At 46.6% G+C, this 27,411-nt stretch overlaps 1 protein-coding gene across 6 annotated transcripts in view; it reads left to right on the top strand.

The window, feature by feature from the left end:
* Positions 1-23,511, top strand: part of klhdc8a (kelch domain containing 8A) — a 40,571-nt gene extending 17,060 nt beyond the window's left edge. For 5 of the 6 annotated variants that reach the window (XM_068057469.1, XM_068057466.1, XM_068057465.1 and 2 more), the window contains 5 exons: positions 888-1,432; positions 5,089-5,253; positions 7,173-7,388; positions 10,015-10,116; positions 15,280-23,511. In XM_068057469.1, the coding sequence (XP_067913570.1) occupies positions 1,057-1,432; positions 5,089-5,253; positions 7,173-7,388; positions 10,015-10,116; positions 15,280-15,473 (1,053 nt within the window). In that variant the 5' untranslated portion in view covers positions 888-1,056 and the 3' untranslated portion in view covers positions 15,474-23,511. The remainder of the gene's footprint in view (positions 1-887; positions 1,433-5,088; positions 5,254-7,172; positions 7,389-10,014; positions 10,117-15,279) is intronic. The other variant, XM_068057470.1, reaches the window with a different exon arrangement.
* Positions 23,512-27,411: the final 3,900 nt, after the last annotated feature.

Genomic DNA, 27,411 nt, shown 5'->3' with positions numbered 1-27,411 from the left:
TCAATCTCCTCTTTCTTGGAGAAAAGAGCCCATCCTTTTTTATAATATGGAGACCAGAACTGTTCATTACTCCAAGTGTGATCTAACCAAGGTTCGATACAAGTTTAACATGACTTTCTTGCTTTTCAATTATGTTCCTCTCGTTTTTCTTATAACATTAGCCTCAGGGAAGAGGATTTATACCAAAAGTACTTGGAGAGACACGTCTTTATAAGGGATATAATTTAAACCAGATGCTTACAGCATGACAGTGCATTCCAGTAAAGCAAAGAAAGCCAAAATGTATACCCAATGCATTTAAACGTGATTAAAAAGCATTTTTAATAGTAGAGCCATTCCCCCCCCCCCCCACCCCGCACCCCTCCCCGCTGATGGCTCATTGGGTATGTGCAATATGCAAGACAGCCCAATGGGTCAGGAAGGTCACAGGCTGTCTCTCCCCCTCTGCGCTCAGTTACCTGGACTGAGTGGGTGCAAATTGACCCTGATCCAATGAGGAGAAAAGCAGCCAGTTTCCTGCTTCTGATGGTTATTTGCTGACCTATGCTGTAAAGTACGTGCTTGTATCTATGTGTCCACGGTGAAGCTGGTGTCAGACTTAGCTGTGATGCCACACACAGTCGAACAGCCTCCTGTCATTCACTGTCCAGGCTCCCATATGAAAAGTGGTGGCTTACATGAGGCACCGGTTACCCTTCGCACCAACTCCACCTCCTCCACAAACCACCCCCCCCCCCCCACCACCCACACCAGTCCACCCTGGAACTGTACCCCAGAATGGGTCAGAGCAAGGGAGGAAAATTGGAGGGAGCCGTTGAGTACCTTTACACACACTACATATTTCAGCAGTGCCATCTTCATTTGTCTTCTTTTTGTCTTCTTTTCAGTCTCAACGTTCTTCGTGTTGACGGGCTCTTTCTCCCGTTTGATGCAAGAAAGGTCTCTGAAGCTAAAAATAAACTAGGGCATCTGGCTCACCGCGATGGTCTTCTAACTGCCAGGGCTGCTTGACGGAGAGAGAGGCCGAAATCCTGCTCACACACACTGTCAAATGCCATGTCTGTGCCCAGCGCCAAGTCATTCCACTGGCAGACCCTGGCACCCTTGCCCGTTGGCCGGGTCTACTGCACCCCAGTGGAGAGTGGGGGGCAGCTTTACCTCATCGGAGGCTGCGATGAAGATGGGACCCCGATGAGCAGCTGTGAGGTTTACTCCCCGGAGGCTAATCAGTGGACCACGCTGCCACCTATGCCCACACCGAGAGCGGGGGTAGCTGTGGCTGCCCTGGGGAAACAGATATTGGTGATCGGGGGTGTGGGAGTCCATCAGAATCCCCTGTCAACTGTGGAGATGTACAACGTGGAAGAAGGCAAGTGGGAACAGAAGAGTTCCTTGTCTGAAGCGGCCATGGGAGTGTCGGTGACTGTAAAAGGTAAGCTTAATCCTGGGCACAACTGACTACAGTTACAAGGATGGTGGAGCAGCTGGGGTTATTCTCCTCAGAGCAGAAAAAGTTAAGGAGAGATTTAACAGAGGTGTTCAAAATTATGAGGGGTTTTGCTGGAGGAAACAAAAAGAAAGACCTGCATTTACATAGCGCCTTTCACAAAAACACAGAATGTCCCACAGCATTTACATCCAATGAACTAATTTGAAGTGTAGTCACTTCTGTAATGTAGGAAACCTGGCAACCAAATTGCACACAGCAAGCTCCCACAAACAGCAATGTGATAATTTGTTTTTTTGTGATGTTGATTGAGGGGTAAATATTGACCAGGACACTGGGGAGAACTCCCCTGCTCTTCTTCAAGATAGTGCCATGAGATATTTTACATCCACCTGAGAGGGAAGACAGGACCATGGTTTAACATCTCATCTAAAAGATGGTCCCTCGGACAGTGCAGCACTCGCTCAGCACTGCACTGGTGTGTCAGCCTTGATTTTTGTACAGAAGTCCTGGTGTGGTGCTGGAACCCAGATAAAGAGAAATTGTTTCCACTGGCTAGGGGGTTGGTAATTAGAGGACACAGACTTAAGACCATTGGCAAAAGAACCAGAGCATGAGATAAGAATTTTTTTTTAGACAGTGATTTGTTATTACATAGAGTTACATAGAATATACAACTCAGAATCAGGCCATTCAGCCCAATCAGTACATGCTCCCCTCAAGCTTCCTACCAGCCTCCCTCAAGTAACTCGATTAGCATAACCATCTATTCCTTTCTCCCTCATGTGCTTAGAGTCATAACGCATAGAGTTATACAGCACAGAAACAGGCCCTTCGGCCCATCGTGTTTGTGCCGGCCATCAAGCACCCATCTGTTCTAATCCCATTTTCCAGCATTTGGCTCGTAGCCTTGTATGCTATGACGTTTCAAGTGCTCATCTAAATACTTCTTAAATGTTGAGGGTTCCTGCCTCTACCAGCCCTTCAGGCAGTGTGTTCCAGATTTCAACCACCCTCTGGGTGAAAGTGTTTTTCCTCAGATCCCCTCTAAACCTCCTGCCCCTTACCTTAAAACTATGCCCCCTGGTTATTGACCCCTCCGCTAAGAAAAAAACTTTTCTTCCTATCTATCCTATCAATGCCCCTCATAATTCTGTATATCTCAATCAGGTCCCCCCTCAGCCTTCTCTGCTCTAAGGAAAACAACTCTAACCTATCCAGTCTCTCTTCATAGCTGAAATGCTCCAGCCCAGGCAACATCCTGGTGAATCTCCTCTGCACCCTCTCCAGTGCAATCACATCCTTCCTATAGTGTGGCGACCAGAACTGTACACAGTACTCCAGCTGTGGCCTAACCAGCATTTTATACATCTCCGTCATAACCTCCCTGCTCTTATATCCTATGCCTCGGCTAATAAAGGCAAATATCCCATATGCCTTCCGAACCACCTTATCTACCTGTGCTGCTGCCTTCAGTGATCTATGGACAAGTACACCAAGGTCCCTCTGACCCTCTGTACTTCCTAGGGTCCTGCCATCCATTGTATATTCCCTTGCCTTGTTAGTCCTCCCAAAATGCATCATCTCACACTTCTCAGGATTAAATTCCATCTGCCACTGCTCTGCCCATCTTACCAGCCCATCTATAACGTCCTGTAATCTAAAGCTTTCCTCCTCATTATTTACGACATCACCAATTTTCATGTCATCTGCGAACTTACTGATCATACCTCCTATATTCACGTCTAAATCATTAATGTACACCACAAACAGCAAGGGTCCCAGCACCGATCTCTGCAGTACACCACTGGTCACAGGCTTCCAATCGCAAAAACAACCCTTGACCATTACCCTCTGCCTCTTGCCACTAAGCCAATTTTGGATCCAATTTGCCAAATTGCCCTGGATCCCATGGGCTCTTACCTTCTTAACCAATCTCCCATGCGGGACCTTATCAAAAGCCTTACTGAAGTACATGTGGACTACATCAATTGCTTTATCCTCATCTACACATCTAGTCACCTCCTCGGAAAATTCAATCAAGTTTGTTAGACACGATCTCCCCCAGACAAAGCCATGCTAACTATCCCAGATTAATCCCTGTCTCTCCAAGTGGAGATTAATCCTGTCCCTCAGAATTTTTTCCAATTGTTTCCCAACCACTGATGTCAGACTCACTGGCCTGTAATTACCTGGTTTATCCCTGATACCCTTCTTGAATAATGGCACCACATTCGCTGTCCTCCAGTCCTCTGGTACCTTTCCTGTGGCCAGAGAGGATTTGAAAATTTGTGTCAGAGCCCCTGTAATCTCCTCCCTTGCCTCACATAACAGCCTGGGATACATCTCATCTGGGCCTGGGAGTTTATCCACTTTTAAGCCCGCTAAAACTGCTCATACCTCCTCCCTTTCAATGCTATTTTGTTCAAGTATATCACAATCCCCCTCTCTGATCTCTACACCTACATTGTCCTTCTCCATAGTGAACACAGATGAAAAGTAATCATTTAAAACCTCACCTATGTCCTCTGGCTCCACACACAGATTGCCACTTTGGTCCCTAATGGGCCCTTCTCTTTCCCTGGTTATCCTCTTGCCCTTAATATACTGAGAAAATGCCTTGGGATTTTCCTTTATCTTGTCTGCCAGTGTTTTTTCATGCCCCCTCTTTGCTCTCCTATTTACTTTTTTAAGTACCCCGCTACACTTTCTATACTCCTCTAGTGCCTCCACTGTTTTCAGCGCTCTGAATCTCCCACGAGCCTCCTTTTTTTTCCTTATCCAATCCTCTATATCCCTTGACATCCAGGGTTTCCCTGGACTTGTTGGTCCTATCCTTCACCTTAACGGGTACATGTTGGCTCTGAACTCTCACTGTCTCCTCTTTGAATGACTCCCACTGGTCTGATGTAGACTTTCCTACAAGTAGCTGCTCCCAGTGCACTTTGGCCAGATCCTGTTTTATCATATTGAAATTAGCTTTCCCCCAATTCAGTACCTTTATTTCCGGTCCATCTTTGTCCTTTTCCATAACCACCTTAAATCTTCCAGAGTTATGGTCACTATCCCCGAAATGCTCCCCCACTGACATTTGTACCACTTGTCTGGCTTCATTCCTTAAGATTAGCGGAGTGGAGTGATCCAGGTTAATCCCACAGCCCCATTCTCTCCTCAGTGGCTTTGTATTTTCCCTGCAAGGTGCCAGCTGTGGCTTAGTGGGTAACACTCTCCCCCTGAGGCAGAAGATTGTGGGTTCAAGATCCACCCCATAGACTTGAACACAAATTGCCTGCCGTGTTTCATTCAACAGTGACTACACTTCAAAAAATATTACATTGGCTGCAAAGTGCTTTGGAGTCATAAAGGTGTTATATAAATGCAAATTCTTTCCTTCTTCACTTTACATGTGGGAGGATCCAGTTGGATCCGGTTGGATTAGGTCTGTGGCCCAATAGCCCACTGTCTAAATTCAGATAGAAAGATGGGCCATTCGTGGGGGTGAGGGGGCAGGGTGAGGGCAAAGAGCTATCATTGGTCAGCTCCACTAGAGAGGAGGGTGGGGGTGCATGTTTTAAGCACGTTGCATAGCTGGTGAATGATATTGAAACTTGCAATGAGTTCCCTGACTTGTGTAATTGCAGACTGCCGAGTGTACGCGGTGGGTGGAATGGGATCAGACATGTATCCACAAGCCAATCTCCAGCAATACGATATCATGAAGGACATCTGGCTCTCACTCCCTCCAATGCCAACACCTAGATATGCAGCCAGTACTTTCCTTCGAGGCAGCAAGATCCACGTATTTGGTAAATCCTGCAACATTAATAAAAACTTGCATTAATATTGCATCTTTCACTGAAGTACTTTTAAAGTGGAGTCACGGTTGTAGTATAGGAAATGCAGCAGGCAATCTGCACATGGCAAGGACCCACAAACAGCGATGAATGCAAGTAACAAGAGCAGGTCAGAGGCTGGGAATTCTGTGGCGAGTATCTCACCTCTGACTCCTGAAAGCCTGTCTACCACCTAAAAGGCACAAGTCAGGAGTGTGATGGAATACTCTCCACTTGCCTGGATGGGTGCAGCTCCAACAACACTCAAGACACTCAACACCATCCAGGACAAAGCAGCCCGCTTGATTGGCACCCCATCCACAAACATTCACTCCCTCCGCCACTGGTACACAGTCACAGCAGTGTGCACCATATACAAGATACACTGCAGCAACTCGCCAAGCTTCCTTCGACAGCACCTTCCAAACCCGCGACCTCCACCACCTAGAAGGACAAGGGCAGCAGATGCATGGGAACACCACCAGTTGCAAGTTCCCCTCCAAGTCACACACCATCCTGACTTGGAACTATATCGCCGTTCCTTCACTGTCACTGGGTCAAAATCCTGGAACTCCCTTCCTAACAGCACTGTGGGTGTAACCAACACCACATGGACAGTAGCGGTTCAAGAAGACAGCTCACCACCACCTTCTCAAGGGTAATTGGGATGGGCAATAAATTTTGGCCTTGCCAGCAACACTCACACCCCATGAAAGAATTTTAAAAATGAGGTACTGACCAGATAATTTGTTTTCATGATGTTGGTTGAGGAATAACTCTACCACTCTTCTTGAAAACAATGCCATGGGATCTTTCAAGACCACCTGAGAGAGCAGGCGGGGCCCTGGATTAGCATTTCATTCAAAAGATGGCACCTCTGACAGTATAGCATTCCCTCATTACTACATTGGGAGTGCCAGCCTAGATTTTTGTAACCATTGAGAGGTGGTGTGTCTCCTGTGATAGCCTGTGGTTAGCATAGTGTGAGTGTCCTGAGATCTGTTGAATTTTAAACGTTTCTCCCTTCCCCTTCTCTACTCCGTTGGTTCCTCATCTAATCACAACCGCTCGATTTATATCAGAACATTGGGAACAGTAGTAGGTCATTCAGCCTGCTCTGACATTCAGTAAGGTCATAGGTGATCTGTACCAGCCTGAGCAGGGGGAAATCTCCAGGGCTTTCCCACCAGGCTAATGAGAGTCAGGACCTGCCAGGACGATGAAGATTTCGAAAGAGGTAATTTTATTTTGCCTTCCTTTGTGGTTCTGGGAAGGAGTGGGAACACCTCTCCATTTCCCACAAGAAAAGTCTCGGCCTCCCCTGCCCCGGACTCTCCCTTTCCTGTTCATGAGACCCTGCTGGTAGCTGCTACTCCAAACCTACCTTCCTGTGCTTGGAAGGCCAGGGACCAGCTGATTGTCCAGAGGTAAGTTCCTGCCCATTCCAAGCTCGGGGTTAAATAGCCTGGGTCTCAAATTTTCACCATTGGATGCATTTCACACTCACCCTGCCTCCCCAGATATGATAATGATCATATTAATGTTGATTGAGGGATAAATATTGGCCAGGGCACCTAGGAGAGCGCCCCTGCTCTTCTTCGAAATAGTGCCATGGGATATTTTACATCCACCTGAGAGGACTAATGGGTTCTCAGTTTAATGCTTCATCTGAAAGATGGCACCTCTGACAATGCAGCCCTCCCTCAGTACTGCACTGGGAGTGTCTACTTTAAAGTTGCCCTTGAGCAGTTTCAATCCTCCTTTTCCTCACCTTTCTCTTCCCTCTTCTCCTGAAGGGTTTCAGTTTTGGCATCTGCGACCATGAAATCCTGCAATGTGATGATGTGATAGAACAGTTTCTACTGAAATAATGTGTGTTTCTGCTGTGACAGGTGGGCGACAAGCAAAGAACCCAGTCACCGCCTTTGAAGTCTACGACATTGAGGCAAAGACATGGACCAGGTTTCCTAGCATTCCAGGCCGGCGAGCCTTCTCCAGCTGTGTGATGACCGAGAAGAGCTTCTTTAGTCTAGGAGGCCTGAAACAGGCTCGAGGCTACAAGATGCCCAAGTTTGTCAGGACTGTGGACGTGTTTGACATTGAGCAGGGTATGTATGGGCCTCCCTGAAGAGAGCACCACCCCAGTGAGTAGAGATCAAGCTCACGGAAAATTTGAATGTATCTATGCGTAACCGATAGAGAGTAGGTGACACCTGGAGTTGGTTTTTTATTCACTTTTGGGATGTGGGCATTGCTGGCAAGACCAGCATTTATTGCTCATCCCAAATTGCCCTTGAGAAGGTGGTGGTGGTGAGCTGCCTTATTGAATCACTGCAGTCTATGTGGTGTAGGCACACCCACAGTGCTGTTTGGGAGGGAGTTCCAGGATTTTGATCCAGAGACGATGAAGGAATGGTGATAGAGTTCCAAGTCAAGAGTGTAGAAGGTGAACCTGCAGGTGGTGGTGCTCCTGCCCTTGTCCTCCTACGTGATGGAGGTTGTGGGGTTTAGGAAGTGCTGTTGAAGAAGCCTCGGTGAGTGCATCTTGTAGATGATACACACAGCAGACACGCTGCACCAGTGGTGGAGGGAGTGGATGGTTAAGACGGTGAATGGAATGTCAATCAACTCATAAATAAAGGGACTGCTAAGGGACGTGAGGATATTATGCACTGTATATGGTTGCTTTAAACCTGTGGTTTATGCTCAGTTATTGGGATTTCCACCTAGATAGTCGATGTGATGAGTCTAGCTGGGATACCTTGAGTATGCTTAAATAATAGGAACAGAGGTAGGTCATTCAGCCCCTCAAGTCTGTTCCATCATTCAAATAGATCATTGCAGATTGTAGCTCAACTCCATTTACCAGCCATTTCTCTATATCCCTTGATACCATTACTGAAGAAAATTCCATCCATCATAGACTTGAAAGCTCTGATAGTCCCCCAGCATCCTTAGTCTATTGCGGGAGAGAGTTCCAGATTTCCACTACCCTTTGTGTGGAAAAGTCCTTCCTGATTTCACTCCTAGATGGCCCAGCTCTAATTTGAACATTATATCCCCATGTTCTGAATGCCCCCACCAGAGGGAATAACTTCCCTCTGCCTGTGGAATCCCCTTACCATTGAGTTTGCACAGGCTGTTCAGCAATGGAGGGGGAGCCTAATCCTGCTCAAACATGACATCCATTCAGGCACATTTACTAGCGGGATCACTAAATAGCGATTGGAAGCAGGAACTTTGTCCTTCCCTCTTCCTCGACCTGATGCGGTCATGGTCAGTTTCAGTGCCCCACCTGTGAGAAGCTCGCTCAATACAGACTGGACATCAATCCTGGTACTTCCTCGGCCTGCTTCTGATGTACGAGCATTCAATATTCTTGGCTAGCACCGCAGCCTCACAGCTCCAGCGACCTGGGTTCTGTTCTGGGTTCTGCCTGTGCGGAGTTTGCAAGTTCTCCACGTGATCGCGTGGGTTTCCTCCGTGTGCTCCGGTTTCCTCCCACATGCCAAAGACTTGCGGGTTGATTGGTAAATTGGCCATTGTAAAAATTGGCGCTAGTGTAGGTAGGTGGTAGGAGAATTGAGGGGAAAAAATGGGATTAATGTAGGATTAGTATAAATGGGTGGTTGAGTGTCGGTGTGGACTCGTTAGGCCGAAGGGCCTGTTTTGGTGCTGTATCTCTCTATGACTTTACATTGAGTCCTGGGATGAGAGGGTTGTCTTGTTAGAAGAGTTTGAGTAGAATGGGTCTATACTCTCTGGAGTTTGGAAGAATGAGAGGTGATCACATTGAAATGTATAAAATACTTTGTGGGCTTGACAGGGTAGATGCTGAGAGGCTGTTTCCCCTGGTTGGAGAATCTAGAACTAGGGGCTATAGGCTCAGAATAGGGGATCGGCCATTTAGGACTGAGGTGAAGAGAAATTTCTTCAGTTAGAAATTTGTGAATCTTTGGAATTCTCTACCTCAGAGGGCAGTGGATTATCAGTCATTGAATATATTCAAGACTAAGATTGATAGATTTTTGGATACTAAGGGAGTCAGGGATATGGGATAGGGCAGGAAAGTGGAGTTGATTTCAAAGACCAGCAATGATCTTATTGAATGGCGGAGCAGGCTCAAGATACCATGTGACCATACAGATTAGGAGCAGAAGTAGGCCATTCAGCCCCTCGAGCCTGCTCCGCCTATTAATAAAATCATGGCTGATCTGTTTGTCTCAAATTCCACACTCCCAACGACCCCCCTTTGATGCCCTTGCCTAACAAGAATCTATCTACCGCACCCTTAAAATTATTCAATGGCCCCGCCTCCACCACCTTCTGAGGCAGAGAATTCCAAAGTCGCACAACCCTCAGAGAAAAAATTTCTCCTCATCTCTGTCCTAAAAGGGTGACCCCTAATTTTAAAACAGTGCTCCCTAGTTCTGGACTCACCCACAAGAGGAAACATCCTTTCCACATCCACCTTGTCAAGACCGTTCAGGATCTAATAAACTTCAATCAAGTCTCCCCTCACTCTTCTAAACTCCAGTGAAAACAAGCCCAATCTGTCCAACCTTTCCTCATAAGACAACCTGCTCATTCCAGGTATCAATCTAGTAAACCATGTGACCTACTCCTGCCCCTATTTCTAATGTTCTCTCTCACCAATTGTCTGACCTATATTTTCCCCTTCTCCCTCTCTCTCTCCCCTTCATGTTTTGCTGACCTTGCCCATTTACTAACCAGGAGGCTGGATGAAGACGGAGCGTCGGTTAAACATGAAGAAGAGGAGAGCAGACTTTGTGGCTGCCTATCTCCGAGGCAGGGTGATAGTGGCTGGAGGTCTAGGTAAGTCCCTCACTTATCCTATTGGAATATTGTTCCACCTTTTGTACAATGTTAAGGTCCTCCTGTATCATGTGGCATTCCAAGTTTACAACCTGGGCTGACTGGCTTCCTAGTCTCTTGCTGATGCTCCACATACATCCAGTCACTAGATGGTGCTTGAGCTATTATGAGTTGAGTTTTCTCGCTTGCCTCTAAGAAAGCATTTGGATTTTGTTCTGTACCTGTTTTAAAAAAAATTAATTCTTGGGATTTTTTTTGAAAATTCATTCATTCAAGGAGTGTGGGCATCGCTGGCCAGGCCAGCGTTTATTGCCCATCCCTAATTGCCCTTGAGAAGATGGTGGTGAGCTGCCTTCTTGAACCGCTGCAGTCCATGTGAGGTAGGTACACCCGCAGTGCTGTTAGGAAGGGAGTTCCAGGATTTTGACCCAGCGACAGTGAAGGAACGGCGATATAGTTCCAAGTCAGGATGGTGTGTGACTTGGAGGGGAACTTGCAGGTGCTGGTGTCCCCATGCATTTGTTGTCCTTGTCCTTCTAGTTGGTAGAGGTCATGGGTTTGGAAAGCCTGGCATTTATTGCACATCCCTATTTGCCCTTGAGAAAGTTTAATACAACAGAGTGATTTGTTGGCCACTACAGAAGGCAGTTAAGAGTCAGCCACGTTGGTGTGGGCCAGACTGGGTTAGGACAGTGGGTTTCCTTCTCTAAAGGACATTAATGAACCGGTTGGGTTTTTACGACAATCCGGTAGCTTCTTGGTCACCGTTACTGATAGGAGCTTTTTATTTCCAAAGTTTTATGAACTGAATTTAAATTCTGAAACTCCATTGTTGGGATTTAAACTCACAAGCTCTGAGTTATGAGTCCAGGACTCCGATAGTGAGTCCAGTAACATAACCACATTTCAGGTGGAATAGATGTTGGGAGAGTCTTCATATAGAAAATTAATGGGAGGGGAACTTGATGAGCATTTGGAATGGATGCTGGGCAGAGTGTTGGAGGTGATGGCCCTGGAATCATTGGGAAACAATCAGATGCAGAAACGGGACAGACTGTGGGGTTGTTCTGCAGGGATGAATTAAGATGGGCTGGATCATCTCCACCATCTGGATGGCTCTTGTGACCATCCTGCCCTGATAACACTATCCTGGTCTTTAGCATGAGTGTCCAGAATCTTCTCACCAATACTTACATCGAATTACAGGCCATTTGGCCAAATTGACCCATGCCAGTATTAATGCTCCACACGAGCTTCCTCCAACCCCTCTTCATGTCATCCTATCAGCATTTCCTTCTATTCCTTTCTCCCTCATGTGTTTAAAATGTGTTTAAATGCATCTATACTATTCACCTCAACTACTCGCTGTGGTATTGAGTTCCACATTCTCACCACTCTCTCGATAAAGAAGTTTCTCCTGAATTCCCTATTGAATTTATTAGTGACTATCTTATATTTATTGCGCCTAGTTTTAGTCTCGTCCACAAGAGGAAGCATCATCTCTACATCTACCCTTTTGTAATGCCTTCATATTCTTCATAAAGACCTCTTTTAAGCCACCCTTCAGCCTTCTCTTTTGAACAGAGCTCGTCCCAGGCACTGATAATACCGATTGTGGTCTTTCTACTTTTTATGGACGGCACAGTGGCGCCACAGCCTCACAGCTCCGGCGAACCGGGTTCGGTTTTGAGTACTGCCTGTGTGGAGTTTGCAAGTTCTCCCTGTACCGTGTGGGTTTCTGCTGGGTGCTCTGCTTTCCTCCCACAGCCAAAGACTTGCAGGTTGATAGATAAATTGGCCATTGTAAATTGCCCCTAGTGGTGGTAGGAGAATGGTGGGGATGTGGTAGAGAATATGGGATTGATGTAGGATTTGTATAAATGGTGGTTGTTGGTCGGCACAGACTTGGTGGGCCGAAGGGCCTGTTTCAGTGCTGTATCTCTCTATGACTCTATGCAAAGTAATGTATCCCAACCACATGCCAACTTTGTGACTCAAATTGTCACCATTTAAGTTATACATTTTACAAAGAGTGTGAAGGCAGGGTTGTGAGTCCCTGGTGTTTGGCTCAGACACTCACCTGGGCTTCTTCTCCCTGCAGGGCGACAGGACTGCTACCACTGAGTAGTAAGGATATCTATATTTGAGGAGACAGTGTAGTGAGGGAAGTATAAAATCAAGCAGTATTTCCATCATTTCAAGTCACATTTTATTAAGGCTACCACTATTTGAAGAACGACTTGCATTTTTATAGCGCCTTTACAAGCTCAGTACATCTCAAAGTACTTTACAGCCAATGAAGGACTTTTTGAAGTGTAGTCACTGTTGTAAAGTACACAGCAAGCTCCCACAAACAGAAATGTGACAATAATCTGTTCTGATGAAAGGCCATCGACCTGAAACGTTAACTCTGTTTCTCTCTCCACAGATGCTGCCTGACCGGCTGAGTATTTCCAGCATTTTCAGTTTTTATATCTGTTTTAGTGATGTTGGTTGAGGGAAAAAAATTGGCCAGGACACAGGGGCGAACTCCCCTGCTCTTCTTCAAAATTGTGCCATGGGATCGTTTACATCCACCTGAGAGGGCCGACATTTAACGTTTCATCTGATAAACGGCACCTCTGACCATGCAGCACTCCCTCAGCACTGGTACTGGGAGTGTCAGCCTAGATTTTTGTGTTCAAGCCTCTGGAGTGGGACTTAAACCCATCACCTCTGACTCCACTGTGACAGTGCTTACCCACTGAGCTACATCTGCCAGTAGTGGAATACCTGTGAGGGAATTTGAAACGTTCAGTAGCTCCCTACTCCTTTCAGATTGTCACTACAAAAGCTGCAGTTGCAGGCAGCTATGTACCATCCCAAATGCGAATGTGTTTTGGTTGAGGAGACCCAAGAAAGGCGGAAGAGAGAAGGAAGCACCTCTTTCTATTTTACTTTTGAAGAAATGTCTGCAGCCTCTAATTTTAAGGGTGTGCAATTTCAGGGTGTCACCAGCAGAGGCTACCAAAGGCAAAGAGAAGCAAAACAGTCACACGGTCATTTTTAAAATTCATTCATCATGGGATGTGGGCGTCGCTGGCCAGGCCAGCATTTACTGCCCATCCCTAATTGCCCTTGAGAAGGTGGTGGTGAACCGCCTTCTTGAACCGCTGCAGTCCATGTGGTGGGTGCAGGTACACCAACAATGCTTTTAGGAAGGGAGTTCCAGGATTTTGACCTGGAGACAAATGATAGAGAGAAATGAGATAGGCAGTTTAATCAGGAAAAACCTTGTCTTCCTAACACAGCATTAAACTCTCTGTTAAATTACATCAAAGCCTTTGCCTCCAATGTCCTACCTAGAAGTTCATTCCATTTATATGTTGATTACTCTTTGAAGGAATGAAAAACTTGCATTTCTGTTGCACTTTACATGATCTCAAGATGTCCTAAAGCACTTTACAGTCAATGAAATACTTTTTGACGTGTAGTCACTATTATAATATAGGAAAAGAAACTTGCACACAGCAAATTCCCACAATTAGCAAGGTGATAATGACCATTGGTATTTTAGTGATTTTATAGAGACATAGAGTCATTTATGGCACAGAAGGAGGCCATTTGGCTCATCGAGTCCATGCTGGCTCTCCATGGAGCAATGCTGTCAGTCCCACTCTGGCTCGATCCCCGTAGCCCTGCAAGTCTATTTCTCTCAGGTGGCCATCCCATTTTCTCTTGAAGTCATTGATCGTCTCCGCTTCCACCGCCCCAGTGGGCAGCGAGTTCAAGATCATTACCACCCGCTGTGTAAAAACGTGCTTCCTCATATTCCTCCTGCATCTCTTGCCCAAAATTTTCAATGAATATCTCTTCTTTGAATAGCATCACGGGATCTTTAATGTCCACCAGAGAGTGTAGATGGGGCATCTCCAACAGCACTGCACTCCCTCAGTATTACACTGGAGTGTCAGCCTGGATTATGTGCTCACGTTTCTGGGGCAGGTCCTGAATTCACAGCCTTCTGACTCAGCATTGAGAGCACTGACCATGGAGCCATAGCTGCCATTTTGTGTGAGGAAGTAATCCTGCTACAGCAGTTTTGATACAACTGAGTGGTTTTCTCGGGCGTTTCAGAAGGCAGTTCAGAATCAACCATGTAGGTGTAGGACTGGAGTCACAAATAGTCACTAATCAATTGCGGGCAGTTTTCACCCTTTGTCCAGCAACCGGTATTCCTTTATACTTTCTATCTCAAAATGGTTCAGTTCATCCAACCCATTGTAAGCCAAACCTTGTTGTTCTTTTCAGTGTGCCTGAATTTTCACTCTTGTTCCAGCAGTGATTGGGTGCAGACAAGTGACCAGCATCTGAGAACAGCCAGGGGGAAGGACACAGGGCGGGGGAGTATGGGGGGCGGGGTGGGGGGGGGAACAGGAAATTGGCGGGGGCAGAGGACAGGGGCAATGGATGGTTGGAGGCAGGAGACAGGCCAGCATGGAGGAGATGGGGGGAGGGGTACAGGCAGGACAAAAGAGACAGGAGGGCTGGGGATAGCAGCAGTGGGCAGGGAGCGGGGGAATCAGGTTGGGGGGGCAAGGACGGGGCACCCTCTGTATTAGTTGTGGGAAAAATAGAGTTAGTGTACAATCAGTGTAAGAGGTCCTGATAGCAGAGGACATTACAATCGATTTGAGTGCTCATCAGCCAGGAAAGGGGTTAATTCAGTAACGATTCCCACTTGCCATTGCGTTCTACAAAGACTGGGCACGCATGTGGGCTTCAGAGGGTGATGTGAACTTTCGTTGGCTGTGATGTTGTATGCAGTTGAATAGCCTTCCAACACTCACTCCCTAAACTCATACAGATGAAGAATGGCCACTTAGGTGAGTTATTATAGGATGGCGCATTTCCATGGGGACCGTTACCCAGCGTAAGGCAGTTCCCTCAGCATGAGGGGAATAAACCAGGTAGGAGGACAAAAAAATTAAATATTGGATGCCAAGGTAATTCTCGTAGATGCTATGCGGGTCTTCCCCTGAATTTTTGCTCAGCCCTTTCAGTCCCAAAATTTTCTGTTTGGGTTAACTGTGTAATTGCCAGCGCTGGGGGAAGGGGATCTAAAAGCTTTGCGCATCCTGAAGGCGAGGCCAGGATGAATCAACAGGTGTGTCTGTTTTTCAGGTGATCAGCCGGCAGTCCTAGGCTCAGTTGAGGCCTTGCACCCGGCCAAGAATAGGTGGGAGCGCCTGCCACCAATGCCCACTGCCCGCTGTACCTGCTCCAGCATTGTCTTTAAGAATCGCCTCTTGGTCATCGGTGGTGTGTCACATGTGCTCAGCAACGCCGTGGAAGCTCTCTGCCTGGCGGACTCGTAGACACTTAAGGTGGCTAAGACAAGGAGGAGTGATCATCCTGGGCTGTAGGAAGACCTCTTGCTTGGGGGTTTAATTATCTTTTGCTTCTGGGTATTCAACTTGAAGGCTCTTCTCAGCCCCAATGAAGTGTCAGAACTCAGGAAGGAAATAAACTCCCTTTTGCCCCAGTACGTGGTAGACAACCTCTCAACTCTGTCATTTTCCGTGTGTGAATCAGTTCAAGCCAATTTCATGGAGCCACGGTTCACACTTGCACTGCTGCTTCCCCATGTCACACAAGGCTTCAATCACAAGACCAAATTCTTCCTATCCCATTCCTCTCCCTCCCTCCCTCCTTAGCCATCTCCTTCCAGAGCTCGGGGAGATTATCCAAGAGTTTTTTTTTTCTCTTAGAAGTGGCGGCCACTCATGTGTTGACTGTTCTGGAGATGGAGTGTTTTATTTAATTGAGCGACTTATGTGAAGGGCTGGGTTGCTAGTGTGGGGTGTCAATCACCAATGTAGAACAAAGTGCAAGGGCAGGAGAAGATTTATTACCTGACTCAATTGATCAATCAGGAGAAGAGTGCATGAAAATAAGATCCAATCTCTTAACCTTGATGTTCTGACTTGACCAGGGACCGGAACAGACCTCAGCTTTGCCTCTAACAAACTGTCAAGCAACATTATATGTAACCGAGTACTGAACTCTGCACAAAGTAACCAATTCAGATGAAGCCTTGAGACCAGCACATCTGGACAATTCTTGATGTTGAATAAGTGTTGTGTACGTCAATCACTGACCAATGCGGAGGCCCCTTGAGTCCCAGGGCGGCAGACTCTAGTTGATTTTGGAAGTACACACACCACGGGAGGAAATTCCAATTGACATCTTATGGTTGTTCCCCATGACACTGCTGTGCCACAACCCATGGCAAAGGGTGCAGCAGTTTGAGTTGCAAGGCATCGAGGCTGTTAACCAGCAAACTGGATGACCTAGCAAACAAGTACTGTAGGAAACTGCACCTTAATACAGAGTGTGTGATGGATTGTTCCCTCATACTGCAATAGCATTGATGTGATTATAGTGTTAAGTGTATTGGTGTAAGTTCACTGTTCTCTGTATTGTATACAATTGATGTAATTCAGCAGTATTACCGTATACCTCAGCCATTAGACTATAGTGTAAACTCTGTGTTTGTCACTTATCTGTTTGAAATATCATTGGAATTTGATATAGGTTTTAAGTATCTGGACAAAGCTACTAATGAGAGTCTGAACATGTACTTTATTCAGATTGGATAGCATTCATGTACATTTGCTTTGACATTTGAAGATGTTTCGACTTGTTGGGGAGTCCAAAACTAAGGGCTTATACATTTGGGATAGCCACTGATAAATCCAATATTGTGTTAGTTCGGGAGAAACTTCTTTATTCAGACTGTGATTAGGATGTGGGGGTGAATAGCATTGATGCCTTTAAGGGGAAATCACATGACTGAGAAAGGGATAGAAGGATATGCTGATAGGGTGAGATGAAATAGGGTGGGAGGAGGCTCATCTGGAGCATTAACACCAGCATGGACCAGTTGGGCCAAATGGCCTATTTCTGTGCTGTATATTCCATCTAACACTATGTAATACTGCAGGGTCTGAGTGTCTCCACACTTCTTTACACTGCATTCCTGATATGGAATGTGTTGCCAAAAAAAGGAGCAATTGAAGAGAAGTTTGACCCTTTGGAATTCTCTCCCCGAGGCCTGCTGATGCTTGTTGATATATTCAAGACTGAGATCGATAGAGTTTGGGGCACTAAAGGAATCGAGGAATAGGGCAGCAAAGTGGAATTGAGGTAGAAGATCAGCCATGATCTTATCAAATAGCAGAGCAGGCTCGAGGGGATGTATGGCCAAATCCCGTTCCTATTTCTTATTTTCTTATGTTCTACAAAGAAGGTAAAGCAGAGGCGATCCCACATAACCAATTGTGCATCCTGTACTTCCCTCATTCTCACCACAATGGGTCTTGAAATCACGTATCAAAACCCATTCTTTACCAGGTATGTCAAGACTCAGTTTCAACACTCTGAAGTCATGGAGAGGAAAAAAACGTAGATTGGTGTAATTGGGCTTTGGAGCTGTACCAGAGGGAGCCAAGAAAGATTCCAATGGGGAGGCAGGGACAGAAAGAATTTGGAAGGTAAAAGTGAGAGAATCATGTTCTTGCATTGTTCTTTCTTGGCTTCTGTGACACTCTCCAGGGCCTGATTTTAACTCTGTCTAAGTGAATGGGTTTTGAGTGAATTAAAATCAGGCCCAAGGACTGGATTTTCAATCTAGGGTCAGGAAACCGACAGCTGGATCATTTCTCAGTCCTGACCCTGCCCTGCATCAGTATCAGTGCCAGGACACAATTATTAAAGGGAAAGGCCCGAATTGGCCTGGAGGCGATTTCGGCGCCCAATTAGGGGCGCTGGGTGTGGAGAGGGGGCGGGAACTAGTTCTGGAGGGTGCTTTTAAAAGGCAAATAGCAGCCATTCATGGGATTGAAATTGCCTGGAGGAATGGAGCAGGCAAGAGAACAGACAGCCAGCAGCCTCACGTCCACACAAGTGCCCAAACACTCACTGCTCAAGCACTCGGGCTGCTCTGCTCAAACGATGGCGATTTTGTGCTTCTGCACGAGCATTCAGTTTGACTATCCTTTTTTATACAAGATTTTTCATCAGCAGTCAAACTCAACAATGGCTCCCTGCTGTGCTCTGACGGCTGTGCACTAACTTGTCCCAGACCATTCGCTCTTCCAATTATTACCTTTGAAAGTTTGAATCTGTCTCTCTCCAGCCTGTTAACAAGCTCATCAACGAGCTTAACTTAGCAAGTTAATTGGAGCCATGTAGGTTGCCAGCATCCCTCTCACCTTCCCGACCCTCCCTTTAAAAATTCCAGCGGGTCACAGAGGCATAGGAAAACTGACACGCCATCCTAGTGCATTATTTTCAGAGCGCACCCACACCCGAACTTACCCCCACGGGCAATTGAAAGTCCAGCCCTACATGTCTGGTTTGTTGAGCAAAAGCACCTAGATTCTGATTTCCAATTGCACTGCACAACCCGTATGAGGGCATTCAGTGTGAAAAATTTTAGGCAGACACATGTGCCACAAAGGGGTGCAGTGCCCTCCAGCACAGACCAGCTCTCCCAGTCCAGGGCTAGCTGTTGCTCTTAATGGATTGTAAGAGTGATTTTAGACTGTACGAGGGTAATTTTAACCAAAATTCATCTGCTTCAAATGGGCAAACTGGCTGGAAGTGCGACAGGTGCCTAAATTATTGATGTGAGGTCCAAGACTCCATTTTGGACTCGCCAGCTGAGGTGTAAAATGGGCCATTTATCAATTTCCAGCCCTCGGTGTCTACACGTACATAAAGAGCGGCCTATTATTGGTTGAGAGGCTGAAGAGAACGCCAACAACAAAAACAATAACTTGCATTTATACAGTGCCTTCAATGTAGTAAAACATTTTCAAGGCACTTCACAGCAATAATTGTCACCGACCCACAAGGACACATTAGGACAGCTGACCAAAAGCTTGGTCATACGTAGGTTTTACTGAATGTCTTAAAGGAGGAGAGAGATGTAGAGAGGCGGGGAGGTTTAGGGAAGGAATTCCAGAGTTTAGTGCCCAGGGAGCTGAAAGCATGGTTGCTCATGGTTTTGCGATTAAAATTGGAGATGCTCGAGGCCAGACACAGATCTCAGAGGGTTACAGGGCTGGAGGAGATTACAGAGATAGGGAGGGGCGAGCCCTGTGGAAAAGAGATTTCAAAAGTATTTACAGCAGAGAAACAGTTCCATGTGTTTATGTTCCACACAAGCCCCCTCCCACCCCTCTACACCTAACACTACCAGCATATTCTTCTAGTCCTCTCTCCCTCATGCAGTTACCTGGCTTGCCCTTAAATGTTTCTATACCATTCACCTGAACTACTCCCTGTTGTAGTAAGTTCCACATTTGTACCACTCTCTGGGTAAAGAATTTTCTCCTGAATTTCCTATTGGATTTATCAGTGACTGTCTTATATTTATGGCGCCTGTTTCTGGTCTCGCCTGCAAGTGACCTATCAAACCCTTTCATAATCTCGAAGACCTCTATCAGGTCACCCCTCACTCTTATCTTCTGCAGAGAAACAAGCCCCAGACTGTTCAATCTTTCCTGATAGGCATAACCTCTCAGTTCTCTGATAAACTGTGAATTGAAATGAGGCTATGTAAACTACATGGTAACAGCCGCGTGCTTGTGTACTTGATTAAGTTGGTGTTGGGATATGATTGTTGACTATGATTAGTTATTACAGCAAGGAGAGTCATTTCCATTAACATGGGTGCTGATTTCTCATTAACACATCTTTGTCCCTCTTTGATGTATTGATACAGTTGGTAGTGAAAGTGGTGATATTTACTGTGTCTTTAGCAATGGACTCTTAAATTTAGTAATTTACAGGATCTCACAATTTATTTGAAAGGTGACTCAAAGCAGATAAGGTAAATTGACAGACTGTTGCACTGAAAATCAGAGGTGGCAAAGTCATCTCACATACTACCTTCGCCCCCAGCCCTTTATATTATGGAGCATCACTTTAACTGGTAATGTTTTCTCCAATATACAGGGGCTTGGAGGCGGAGAGGGGAGTGGGTTCCAGTTCTGTGGAACTTTCTTCGCGGATTCTCCAGGACTGGTAACAATGGAGCAAACAAATGTGACATTTACAATGTTCACCACCTAACCGTCCTTTCTAGTGTCCAGGAATTTACTGATGTTCAGGTGAAGCCTGTACAGCCTAGCAATGTGAAGAACACCAATTGGCGTTTATATAACACCTTTAACAGAGTAAAACATCCCAAGGCACTTCACTGGAGCATTATCAAACAAAACCCATAAAAAACCCATCTAGTTCACTAATGTCCTTCAGGGAAGGAAATCTGCCATCCTTACCTGGTCTGGCCGACATGTGACAATGTGGTTGACTCTTAACTGCTCTCTGACTCACCACCAACTTCTCAAGGTCAACTGGGGATAGACAATAAATGCCAGACTTTTGCCAGCAATGCCCAGATCCTGTGAATGAATTTTTTTAAATTCAAAGAAGTATCTCTGAAGGAGGGGAACACCAACAGTGGCCACCAATCATTCTGGTCACCTGGTTGGCTGAGCATTAGCCTTCCTGTATGGGCGAACAATACAATTCTGACTGTGCTTGCTGACCTACATTAGCTCCCAGTCCGGCAACGCCTCGATTTTAAAATTCTCATCACTGTTTTCAAATCTCTCCATGGCCTTGCCCTCCTTTCTATCTCTGTAACCTCCTATAGCCCTACAGCCCCCCCGAGATATCTGAGCTCCTTCAACTCTGGCGGCCGTGCCTTCAGCTGCCTGGGCCCGAAGCTCTGGAATTCCCTCCCTAAATCTCTCCACCTCTCTCTCCTCCTTTAAGACGCTTCTTAAGACCTACCTCTCATCTGTCTTAATATCTCCTTGCGTGGCTCACTGTCATTTTTTTTTTCTGGATCATTAATCCAGGCCTCTGGATTACTAGTCTAGTAACATTATGACTGTGCTACTATATAACCTGTACGCCTCAAATGTTCTATAATTCATAATCTGGCTCTGGGGAAGGTGGCGAAGGTAATTAGCCATGTTGTTTGTTTTAAATGTGAACTGAAGAAAGGGGGAGGATCTGGGACCAACCAACATTTTGCGTCAAGTGTGACTGTCACTGGTGAAGTGCAAGAGGACAGAGGGTTCACTGATTAGGAAATGTTCACAGTGAGAATGAGATTAGTTGGTGTGTCAGACTGTAACAAACAGTGACAACAAAACGTCAAGAATAAACCTTTGTAGACAGGAAATTAAGAAAGAAAGTGTGAAGGATTAAAGACGAACATAATATCAATGATATCACCTTCTTTTAACTCTAGAGGTTTTGGGGAGAGTTTGTAACTCTCTACTTTATCAATACCCTTACATTTTCTCCTGCTGCAGTGCAGAGCCATGGTTGCTCAGTGACTCAGTCAAGCTTATCCACCTGATACAAGACTTGATGAGTGTTCAGCTACCCAGTGATAGGCCATGAAGGCGAGTGTACAGCAGTTGAGCCCAGTCCTATCCTTGCCAATATCCACATGCACGCTCACAGGAGCCACTGATTGTGTTTGGGAGCAGCAACTGATTTTTTCCGCCTTCCCTCATACTGAAGCCAATTCTCATATTCAAACTCATAGAATTATACAGGGTGGAAGGAGGCCATTTGGCCCATTGTGCCTGTGCTGGCTCTTTGACGGAGATATCTAATTAGTTCCACTCCCTTTGCTCTTTCTCCATAGCTCTGAAAATTTTTCCTTTTCAAGTATAGAACAGAATGTCTAACCTGAGGTTTACACCCACGACTCTGGGATTTAAAGCCCAATTGTCTACCAACTGAGCTAGCTGGGATGCTGAGCTCAGGGTAGCCCAGGGATCAATCATGGGGCCTTCCTAGTCAGTAGGGGAAGGGGAGGGGGGTTGGTCAGTGACACACTATAGGTCTCCAGTGAGTCCACAGAAGAAACGTATGATATGCATTATCCTAACCCGCATTAAGTGCCATTCACCTATCACCCCTGCGCTTGCTGACCTATATTGAAAAATCTAGATTTTAAAATAATCATCCTTGTTTTCAAATCCCTTTATGGCCTCACTCCTCCCTATCTCTGTAATCTCCTCCAGCCCCACAACCTTCTGAGACCTCTGCGCTCCTCCAATCTCCAATTCTGGCCTCTTATGCATCCCTGATTTTAATTGCTCCACAATTGGTAGCCATGCTTTCAGCTGCATAGTTCTGGATTTCCCTCCCTAAGCCTCTCCATCTCTCTACCTCTGTCTCCTCTATTTAAGACGCTCCTCAGGACCTCTGACCAAACACTTTGGCCACCAATCCTAATATCTCTTTATGTGGCTCGGTGTCAGACGTTGCTTGATAATGCTCCCATGAAGCAGCTTGTGATGTCTTAATATGCTAAAGGTGCTATACAAATGCAAGTTGTTGTATTTACATGTTTATACTTTAGCTTTATCTATTTTCCCTGTCCCTGTGTTTCAGCAATCGATGCCCTCTATTGTGTCGATTATGGCAGCACAAAGACAAAAAGGACGGCCAGAAACCAGTCGCCTGATTTCTGAACGCTCAGACTATCGGTTATAAAGATCGCTCCTGTGTTGTTCTGGTGCCAGTGGGATCCCAAAACACAGCCGACCAGAAACTAAACCCAAAACCCATCAGGACTCTATATCGCAGAAACTGGTTCTGCCCGGCAGTCGGTCTTGGCGAACCCTGGCAGTTTACATTTGGCTTCCAGCCATGGGTGTAGAGCCATGCCAGTGGTTGCCAATGGCACCAAGGGAACCCCCTTTAGAGAGCACAACATGCTGTCTCCTTGACCTAATGATACTATTATTAGCTTCAGTGTTCTGGAATAGGGAAGGAAGGAGCTTGTGTCTGTGACCTTCAGATAAGGACAGGATCAGGCTTGGCTGTGATGCACCCACAGTCGAATAGTCCACCAACACTCCCTGTGTAGGCTCACACAAGGCAATGGGGCACTTGGGCAATCAGTGGGCCAGTGCCTGGGAAACCGCGCCCCCACTATGTGTCAGGATGGGCTTCAGGAGAGGAAAGGAGAAAACTAGAAATAAGAAAGCGGGCAAGTCGAACAAGGCAGCAACCACAATTCGGAAACAGGTTTGGAAAAATCAAAGTTTACTGGGCTCATTCAAAAGAATTCTCTTCAATACCTATCCAGATTTGCACAGCAATGAGCAGAACTGGGGCTTACATCAGAAAAATAGATGTTAATTATTCTTCATTTCCTGTTGGCTTAAAGTTAAACGGAATTGCGATGAGTTAAGTGCTCTTTACTGTTTCTGAAACAGAAGGTTTGTTTTAAAAGTTTTGTGTTGAGATTAAAGATCCTTTTCAATTGGATTTGGTGAAAGAAAACAATTGTGGCCAAGTTAACTATTTGTGACAAATGAATCATCGATCAGTAAAACTGAAGATGGGCATTTAACAAAATGTTTACTGATTGCGAATTATTCCAGTGTTCTTTCTCTTGTCCTTTCCCATTTCCCTGCATACACAGCAAACTTGCGCCATGCTGGCCTTTTTTTTTATTAAACCCAGTACTTGGAGCTTCTGGAATTTTCTGCCACCTGTGGTGCTCACTGGGTGGCTCCTTTTAGAAATTTATTCCGATGGAAAGTTCCATCAAAATAAAATTTTAAAAAAAGAACTTGCATTTATCTAGCACCTTTCACAACCTCAGATTGTCCCAACGTGCTTTACAGCCAATGAAGCACTTTTTGAAATGTAGTCACTGCCGTTATGTAGAGAAACACAGCTGCCAATTTGCGCACAGCAAGATCCCAAAAAAAAACAGCAATATCATAATGAACAGATAATTTGTTTCAGTGATATTGGCTGAGGGCTAAATATTGGCCAGGAAAATGGCAAGAACTCCCCTGCTCTTTTTTAAATAGTGCCATAGAATCTTTTATATCCACCCAAGAGGTCAGAGGAGGGCCTCAGTTTAAAGACTCCTCCAAAAGGCAGCACCTCCAACAATTGCTCAGTACTCAATGGGAGCATCAGCCTGGATTTTATACTCAAGTCTCTGGAGTGGGACTGGAACCCACAACCGTCTAATTCAGAGGAGAGAATGCTACTCACTGCACCATGGCAATCTTTGTTAGGTAATTACAAACTGTTCCTATAACTGAATCAAACAATGGGCTATTATGAATACATGGGAAATTATTTTATTTGTTAATTGCTCTTAGGAAGTCAGGGATTTATTGTCCATCCCTAGTTGCCCTGACCACTCAGTTGATTTACTTGGTCTTCCCAGAGGGCACTAAGATTCCAAAGAAATAGTATGGCACTGGAGTTCCATGAAGACCATTAGCGAATCAGTCGTGTTTTAGTGCCATTTCAGTCGTTCTCATGGTCACTCCTGTCTGGTGCTCAGATTTATTGAATTCAGTTGGAATGTAGGAATTGCTGGACAAAGAAAGGCCAAGATCCATCTAGTTTCTCTTCTACCATCCTGGTTGTCACATGATACAACGCTAATGGATGTTATTGACTAATCACAGTGATTAATTTCTATCAATGAGTCTACAACAGACCCAGACATGAGGTGGGGAAAATCCCCAGTGGTGGAGAGCTTTGGGAACCATAGATCCAAATTCGCCTGTTCCTCCCAGGTACACTCCACTTAACACGTGGCAGGAGTCAGCATTCGGCCCCTCAAGCCTGTTCCACCTTTCAATAAGATCATGGCTGATGTTCTACCTTAAATCCACTTTCCCGCTGTATCCCCATATCCCTTGATTTCCTTAGTACCTTCAAAATCTATTGATTTCAGTCTGGAATATACTCAACAACTGACCATCCACAATCCTCTGTGAATTCCAAAGACGATGGGCTGAATTTTCGTGTTGGGAGGGGGAACGGAAATCCGGACTGTTTCTGGGTCCTGAACCTTCACCCAGCAGGGGGAAGCAGATTAAAGTCACAATTTCCATGGGGATAACCCCTTAATTGGTGCGGGAGGAGTGGGGGGTGGGGGGCGGGGGGAACGGAGGCAGGCCAGATGAAGTGTGGGCCCAATTTAAACTCCCCAAGGCAGCCATTACAGTGAACAGAAGATTTCCGTGGCACCTTGGCCTGGGGTGCTGTCACCCACAACGTCACAGGAAAGCCAAAGCCCTGGTACCCAGGACAGGGCAGCCTCTCGGTTCTCTGACAACAACCTTGAAGTGATGTTGGAGGCCATGAGGGAGAGGAGGGAGGTCCTCTTCCCAGAGGGTGGCAGGAGGAGGCCACCCATACAGACTAAGCAGGTCTGGAGTGAGATGGCAGCCACTGTCAGTGGCAAAGGTGTCACCAGAAGATCCTGGATCCAGTGCTGTAAAAGGTTCAATGACCTCATAGGCTCTGGCCAGGTGAGTGCAACCCCCAACCCTCAGTACAGGCCTCTGGGTATTCACCCTCCAGTAGACACACCACCTGAGAACTCTCAGGGCACATGCTGCTCCTGAACATGGGAGGGGTGTATGCCCAGGGACCTCCCTCACCCCTCAGAATGGCTCAGAGCCATTGTGCTGCTGAGGACCTATCACCAATAAAACATGCAGCTTCTAATGGACAGGGGACAATGGAATTGGCCTCAAAGGACAGCAGTGCCTTATCACGCTCTCTTTTGTCCTTGCAGGAGAAATAGGCACATAATGCTCGGGAGAGGGCGCCAACAGGCGGTGGGGATAACACCAATGGAAGACCAAGCGATGGAGACAACCAGGATCATGGATGAGGAGGCCCTGATGAAATGGGCACTCATGGTGGAGATGGTGATCACAGAGGGTGATGCGCTCATTAAGGGGGTGCAGTGCACTCCACCCTGTCTCACAGAATGTGGAACACAGAGCTGCATTGGGTAGCCTCAGCAATGAAGCGGCTTCTACTCTCCTAGGCTGCTCTCATGATCTCCTGTGTCTCCCACAGGTGTAGATGTCCAGCCCACGACATCCTCCCCCTCTCCCTCTGCGGCCCCAGAAGAACAGCACGGAACTGAAGAAGCACCTTCACACCTGACAAGGGCATCATCCACCAGCACAGAAACTCTCACCTTGGTGTGTCCTCGCCACGTTTAGCTAGGGTGAGGAGCATGCAAGAGGAGGTGCCAGAGGCACAGGCAGATGTGGGCAATTCCCCTCGGAGGAATGAGGTCAGGCACAGCCCTGCTCAGCTGGACACAGATGCTGGGCCTCAGGATTCACAGGAAAGGAACAGCAGCAGGAGATGAGCTCCCACATGTCAGAGGCAGTGCGGGGTCATGGACAGAGAATGGAGGAGTCCATCCAGCTCATGTGAACCACCACAGCTCAGGGCTTTGAGCACATGAGCTCCCCCATAGACAGAGTGGCCAATCTCGAGGAGAGCCATATGCAGCAGCACTTGGAGTTATGCAGGAACTGTGCACTGATGTCCACAGGATACATGCCGCACTGTGTAGCCACTGTAGTCAGTGGCACTAGTTGTGCAGAGATGTCTGGAGTAGATGCCAGTTGCGCCCCGGCAGATGCCCTACTCCAGGCATCCAGAGCACCAGCCAAGGGCTGAGGAGTCACGGAGGGAGATGAGGGTGCCACCCCTCACGGGCCACCGTCATCGTCCTCAGCCTCCTTGGCTCCTCTGACTCTGGGAGCCTCTGTGCAGCAGGGCCAAGTAGCGGAGACTGCCCCTGCATTGCTGCTGGTGCAGCATCCTCTGGAGATGTCCCACTGCCACCTCCACAACAAGGGCGACTGCACCATGCATCTCAGCTGCAAGCTGAGGCGTGAGCAGGCTGCCTCCAACCTCTTCCGGGGCCACAAGGGGAGCACCGTGTAGGAGTAGTCGAGTGCAAAGGCCACTGCAACGTGTGAAGCACTGAGTGCATCACTGGGGTGTCTCCTTGCTGTATCTGTGCATTGTTTATCTTTCTGAGCACTACATAAATAATGACACTTCAAGCCACACATCTGAGAGACTCCTTTTATTGATCGTGCAACAATAAAAGTAGTATGAGGTGGTGAAGGAGATTAAGGGTTCCTCTACATTAAGGGCTAAACCTCTGGGCACATGTGACTCCTTCATTGGCAGTAAGCGTTTAGATGTTCCAGGCTGCATCTTCAATGGATGTGTTCGCATAGGTACCTCACGTTGACTTCCAACCCATGCTGTTCATCCTGGGTCAGAGGGACTCAGTTGAAACATTCCTGAATCAAATGATCCCTGACGTTCATGGTATCCTGACAAGATCTTTGTGCCCCGCACAGTTCCTGGCCACCTCCTTCTGCAGCTGAAGCACCTCAGTGTTCC

Source organism: Heterodontus francisci, chromosome 25 (genome assembly GCF_036365525.1).
Source record: "Heterodontus francisci isolate sHetFra1 chromosome 25, sHetFra1.hap1, whole genome shotgun sequence".
Taxonomy (NCBI): domain Eukaryota; kingdom Metazoa; phylum Chordata; class Chondrichthyes; order Heterodontiformes; family Heterodontidae; genus Heterodontus; species Heterodontus francisci.
This window is presented reverse-complemented; position numbering and strand designations above follow the sequence as displayed.